Consider the following 6527-nt stretch of genomic DNA (forward strand, 5'->3'; position numbering starts at 1 on the left):
AAAGGAGAAAACGTCCCAGGCCAAAGAAGCGTGAGCTGCCGGCACCTGCAGGCTGCAGCCCTTCCCGAAGGAGCAGCTGGCGTTGGGGTCCCTTCCGGGTGGGCGTGCTTCTTCGCCTCTGTGGAGGCACCAACTAGGGGGCCTGCCGTTTTCTTCTTTTGGGGTAGGGGCGATACGGCCCAGGATGGAGCCCCGGCTTCAGAGCATGTCAGCCCTGGGGTGCATGCCCAGATCTACCTTGTACGGGCTGCATGGCCTTGGGCCTCAGTTTCCTCGTCTGTAAAATGGGGAGGTGACAGGACCCATCTCACAGGGTTGCTGAGAAGATGAAAAGCTTTAAACTCACACGGCCCTTGAAAGAGTGCTTCAGTGCTCCGGAAGTGTCCGCTGTCCTCGTCATCTTGTTGCAGCGCTGCCGTGAAGATGACAAGACAGCACATGTGGCTCCTCGTCTGGGTTCAGCAAATGGTGTTTCCCGCACTCAGCCAGGGTGCCGGGAGCCCCAGGAGCTGGTCTGCTGCCAGCCGATGTTGCTGATGCGGCGAGCCCTGCACCTGGGCTGGCACCCCGGGCTTCCTTCCGTGCGGCAGGGCGCACCCTCACCCCCTGCTGGTGGGCCAGCCCTGCCCTGCCCTGTGTTTACCTGGGTTTGTTTGGAGCGTTACCAGGCGATCAGAGTGGGCTGATGGGCACCAGCTGCTTTGGGAATGGTTTAGGCCTGAGTTACAACCTGGTATTAAAAAGGAACTGTGTTCTGTGCCAGGAGCGTTTCAAAAGCTGCAGCCTTATTTGGTCTGGAAACTTCTTTGCTCGGAGGAAAAGTGGAGCGAGTGAGCCGACCTGGGCTCACTCTAGGTGGGCAGATTCTTAGTTATGCCAGCTTGGGTTGTCCAGTTTGTGAATTATTTTGATCTCTGACTTCGCTCTTTGTTTTGGGCTGCCTTCCTGTTTCAGCAACGATTCCCCCCTTTTCTACTGGAACCATCACTCAGCTCTCTCTCCCCTGCCCTCAGCTGCCGATGAGTTCTTTTGTTGTACAGGTTTATTGAGGTGTGAGTATCATACCATAAAGTCCACCCCTTGCCAGTGTACAACGCAAGAAATTTCAGTTAACGTGTAGGGTTGGGCCGTCCTTCACCTCCACCACGTTCCCTAACGCCCATTTGCGGTATCAGGAGAGGAAGTTCCCTTCCATCCTTAGTTGGCTGAGAGTTTTTGTTTATTTATTTATGAATTTTTATTAGCTTTTTAAATGTTTTTATTTTTTTCATCGCGGATAGGTTTTGGACTTTGTCACAGGTTTTTCTGTGCCTATGGGGATGGCCATGTGGGATTTGTCCTTTACGAATATGGTGGACTACATGAATTGAATTTTGAATGTTAAACCAACCTTGAATTCCTGAGGTAAATCCCACTTGGTCATGGTGTATAATTTTGTATATGTTGTTGATGGGGGTATAAGATCAGAAACACTTGGAAATCACTGTTTTGGGGTCTGCCACAAATCAGAAGCGAACCTCCTTAGGGGGAAGCCATACTTGGATTCTTTCAATGCAATGAGTTAGACATTCCAGGACCCAGAGAAACAGAAACCCAGCAGAGGACTTCTCACGCCCCTCTCTTCCCTATTAAACACAGTGTCCACACCATTCTGAGACAGTAATGCCACTCGTTTTAGCCTTTAGCCCCATGTGGAGAACTTCAGCAGTCAGAGGGGTCCTGCCCCCGAGCTGGACCTGCTCACCTTTCTCGGGAGTGGACTGAAGAGGCTTTTGGGGGTGATTTGGGGCCAAAACCCAACTGTGCCCAGCCTATCAAGTCTTGCGAAACTGGCTGTGGCCACTCAGAGGAAGGGCTTTCAGTTTCTATTTTTTTTTTTTGTCTGTGCCGTGTGGCTTGCGGGGATCTTAGTTCCCCGACCAGGGATTGAACCCAGGCCCTCGGCGGTGAAAGCGCAGAGTCCTAACCACTGGACCGCCAGGGAAGTCCCTTTTCTGGTGCGGGGGAGGGGGCTTCCAGTTTCTAATTTGCCCAGAGTTGCTACGGAAGCTGCTAGTGGCCCCGGACAGACAGAGGCTGTGGGCGGGCATGGGGTGCCCAGGTCTGGATGACACAGCCGAGCCGGGGCAGGGAATTTCTGGTTGATCCTCTGCCGTGAATGCAGGAGCGTCCTGCGGTCTTTCACACCCTTTCCTGGAGTGAGAGGACAGAGGTTACCCTTGCTTGTGGATCTCCCTGCTGGCTTCAGCACTTAGATCCACGCAGCCAAGCCCTAGCAAACCCTGTACGGACTGCTGGCCCTGTCTCTGAATGTGTACGGGGAAGACACCAGCAGGCCATAGATCCGGGGCCTCCGCTGGGGATAAACTTGCGTCTTTCTTCTACAGCACAGAGGCAGCCGTCTCCAGGCCAAGGCGGGACCCTCCGCCTCGGCAAGCCTGAGAACAGGGGTTGTGCCACCTCATTCTTTATTCTCCCCGGGTGAGGCAACGGGAGGGGCAGGCCCCACGGGGGTCCCCCGGGCCCCCATCACTGAGGGCAGGAGGCGTAGAACTCAGGCTTCCGGTCAAGATGACATTGCAAGTTTATGCTTCGGGGCACGGCCCTCACCCCCATCTCTGACCCCACCCCCAGCCGTGCTAATAAAATGGAAAAGAGGTTTAAAAACATGAAGCCACACCCCACCCAAAGATAAACATCCCCGTGTTCCAGAAAGCAGACAGAACTAGGGCAGTCAGAGGCGGGGAAGCAGTGGGCCTGCTAGGCTCCTGGTCTGGGAAGAAGCAGGGGGTGTTCTACCTGGGGGTGATGGGGGCAAAAAGGGCCAGTTCCGAGGTGGGGTGAGGCCAGGGCCACGCTCGAACTAGATGCCGGCCGGGGCTTTTCCATTCAGCAGAGGGGGAAAAAAAGGCTGTTCCCGTTGCTATGGCCGCATAACAATTTACCCAAAACTCTGGTATAAAACAACCGTTTATCAGACTCCTGGGTTCTGGGCTCAGGTATTTGGACAGAACTCAGCAGGACACAGAGGTTCAAGACGCTGGCCCTTGGCTCAAGGCGGGAGGACTCTGGTGAGATCTGTCCCCCAGCACCTTGCCCCAGCCGACGCCTGTCTCCAGCTAAGACCTCCTCTTCGCTCAGCTTCCCCCGAGCCCACCTGCTTCCGCACTCTCTTCCCTCGAGTGGCCGCTCCCCATAAGCCGGACACCTGAGTGCTGGATGCCCCCTCTGCTTCTGGGAGACTGAGGCCTGAGCCACTCGGGGCTTTAAGGTCAATTATATGCTGCTGGCTCCCCGATGACTGTCTTCTCGGCTGTCTTCCCCCAGCTCCAAATGAATGCCTGCTCCCATCTGCACCTGGGTATTTAAGAGGTATCTCAAACTCAACACGTCCCAATTTGAGCACCTGACTGGCTCCTCGGCAGTGGGCGGAAGGGTGGCCCCCAAAAGATATGCCCTCATCCTACTACCCAGGACCTACGAATAAGACTTTTTGGTCTATGCAGACGTAATTAAGGATCTCAAGATGGGATCATCCTGGCGGCCCGTGGGCCCTCAAGCCAACAACAGGTGGCCTTATAAGAGACAGAGAGGGGCTTCCCTGGTGGCGCAGTGGTTGAGAGTCCGCCTGCCGATGCGGGGGACGCGGGATCGTGCCCCGGTCCGGGAAGATACCACGTGCCACGAAGCGGCTGGGCCCGTGAGCCATGGCCACTGAGCCTGCACGTCCGGAGCCTGTGCTCCGCAACGGGAGAGGCCACAACAGTGAGAGGCCCACGTACTGCCAAAAAAAAAAAAAAAGAGACAGAGAGGACAGACACAAGAAGAGGAGAAGGCCACGTGACCACAGAGGCAGAGATTGGAGGAACGCGGCCCCAATCCTGGGAACACCTAGAGCCCCAGAAGCTGGGAGAAGCGAGCAGGCTCCTCCCCTGGGGCCTTGGGAGGGAGCGTGGCCCCGCTGACACCTTGATTTTGGACTTGCGGCCTCCAGAACCAGGAGTGAACAAGTTTCTGTGGTTTTAAGCCGCCCAGTTTGTGGTCATTTGTTGCAGCTGCCCCAGGACACTGACACGCCGTCTACACCTGCAGCTGGGTCTTTAAGGTCGCGCACCCCTGAACTCTCACGCTCATCCTGTCCACCTTTCTCTTATACCCCACAGCGACCTGCCAGCAAGTCCTCTGTTCTCTGCCTTCAAACGACGCTCGGAATCTGTCCGTGTCTTCCCATCGCACCGCTGCCGCCCTGGGCCAGACGCCCGCCTGCAGCCCGCCTCCCCGGATCCCGGCACAGCCTCCTCCTGTCCGCCGCGGGGTCGCTGGCTGCTACACGGCACCTTTCTCCTCCAAGTCCCCCTTTCTCTGCTTTGCTCTGTGATGCTGGGCTGACGCTCAGCAGACCACACCCTGGTCCTCCTGTTCTGCCAGCAGCCGGCTCCAGAGGGAGACTGGGAGATGGTAGAAGGGACCTGGGCCCTATTTTCCTGTCCCTCTCAGTGTCCCTCCAGCAGGGCAGCCGCCTTTGGTTCTTCCAGAATCGGCCTCTCGCCTGTCCTCAGAGGCTGCACAGAACCCACTCCTCAGAGAGCTGCGGGGCCCGCCCTTTGAGCTCGCGGCCCTTCTGTCCTCTCAGCACTGAGGGTGATTGGTAGCTGCTTATTTTCTCTGTGCAGCCAGCGTCCTGGGTGAGGTCCTTGGACTGAAGTGCCCACCGTGGCTTCCCTTTTTCCTGACTCCACTGGTGCTCTGGTCTCCCAGCTTCCAGCCTTGCACCTACAAGCTCTTCTCAGCAAAGCAGTCGGAGGCGGGGGTCCTGCCACACACGGACAAGGGGGCTGGGAGTTTGCTGTCAGAGGGAGGGCTCTGGGGTTTGGGGTGAAGTTTCAAAGCTTAGCCGAGTGGAACACATGAGACTTTGTTACTACACCATTATAGAATCTGCGTCCCCTCCGGCTTAGTGTTTTGTTTTTCTTTTATTAGCATTATTATTATTTTTTACAGTAGGTCCTTGTTGGTTATTTTCTTTTTGCTGTACTACACAGCTTGTGAGGGTCTTAGTTCTCCCAGCGGGGATGGAACCCGTGCCCCATGCAGTACGAGTGCAGAGTCCTAAGCGCTGACTGCCAGGGAAGTCCTGTTGGATATCTATTTTATTCTATTTTTTATTTATTTTATTTTATATTTTTTTTTGCGGTACGCGGGCCTCTCACTGCCGTGGCCTCTCCCGTTGCGGAGCACAGGCTCCGGACGCGCAGGCTCAGCGGCCATGGCTCACGGGCCCAGCCGCTCCGCGGCACGTGGGATCTTCCCACGAACCCGCGTCCCCTGCATCGGCAGGCGGACTCTCAACCACTGCGCCACCAGGGAAGCCTGGTTATCTATTTTAAATATAGCGGTGTATACGTGTCGATCCCAAACTCTTAATCTATCCCTCCCCTCCACCCTTCCCCCCTGGTAACCATAAATGCCTTCTCTAAATCTGTGAGTCTATTTCTGTTCTGTAAATAAATTCATTTGTATATATTTTTTTAGATTTCGCATATAAGCGATATCATATATTTGTCTTTCTCTGTCTGACTTACTTCACTTAGTGTGATAACCACCAGGCCCATCCATGTCGCTGCAAATGGCATTACTTCATTCTTTTCAACGGTTGAGTAATATTCCACTGTATACATGCACCAAATGTTTTGTTTTTCTTATTAACTGCTGGTCATATGCCAGTGGTGGGCTGTGAAATCAATATGGTGAGTTTTGACAAGGGTTTTAAAAAAATTGAAATGAAATAGAATAGAGTAAGTGAGACGGGAGCGATCAGAGTGTGACAGACGCGGTCAAAGGAAGCATCGTTTGACGAAACTTTTGTTCAGGGCTTTGTGCGTACAGAGCTGTGACGTAAATGCATTTCTTTCTGTGAGTCTTGGTTTGAAATGTTTGTAAGCTCCACGGGGGCGGGTCTGCGCCCGTCTCAAGCCCCTTCCACCTCCTGGAACTTCCAGTCATCTGTCGAGCGCGTGACTCGGTCCCGTCCCTCTGTAGCCAGGACAGGGCTCTTTGGTGATCCTACTCAGCGAGGTTTTCTGAGGTCATTTCACTGAGTATTTTCTTCTTTGTGATGTGTCTCTGCCCTTTCCCTGGAGTTCCTCTCACGTGTATGGCAAATCTGGACCCGTTTTCTAATTATTTTTACCTCTTCCGTTTTCTGTCTCTCGGCCTTTTGCTTTCTTTTTATGAGCTGTTCCTCAGCCTTATTTGCCCAACCGTTCTATTTGTTTTGAAAATTCATACGATCACATTTTTCGCGGGTTTGGAATTCTCCAGTTTTTACCGCTCTCTCTCCTTCTTCCTCTCCGGGGGCGCTGTTGGTGGACCGCTCCCTGCATTCCTCTGCCCGAAGCGCTTTTCCTTCCCCCGTGTTGCTTTTGTCTGCCTTTGCAAGATGGCTCTCTTCAGACACCTGTTGGTTGTCCACTTGTATCTACTGAGGCCTGGACCCTCGTTGACCGAGGACCCTGCTCTGGAGTCAG

General features: G+C 54.2%; 1 protein-coding gene across 1 annotated transcript in view; it reads left to right on the forward strand.

Annotated features, from left to right (window-relative positions):
* Window positions 1-4378, forward strand: part of IGHMBP2 (immunoglobulin mu DNA binding protein 2) — a 31902-nt gene extending 27524 nt beyond the window's left edge. The window contains exons 20-22 of the mRNA XM_065882478.1: window positions 168-240; window positions 486-612; window positions 4164-4378. Coding sequence (XP_065738550.1) covers window positions 168-240; window positions 486-612; window positions 4164-4378 — 415 coding nt within the window. The remainder of the gene's footprint in view (window positions 1-167; window positions 241-485; window positions 613-4163) is intronic.
* Window positions 4379-6527: the final 2149 nt, after the last annotated feature.

This window comes from Phocoena phocoena, chromosome 8 (genome assembly GCF_963924675.1).
Source record: "Phocoena phocoena chromosome 8, mPhoPho1.1, whole genome shotgun sequence".
Classification (NCBI taxonomy): domain Eukaryota; kingdom Metazoa; phylum Chordata; class Mammalia; order Artiodactyla; family Phocoenidae; genus Phocoena; species Phocoena phocoena.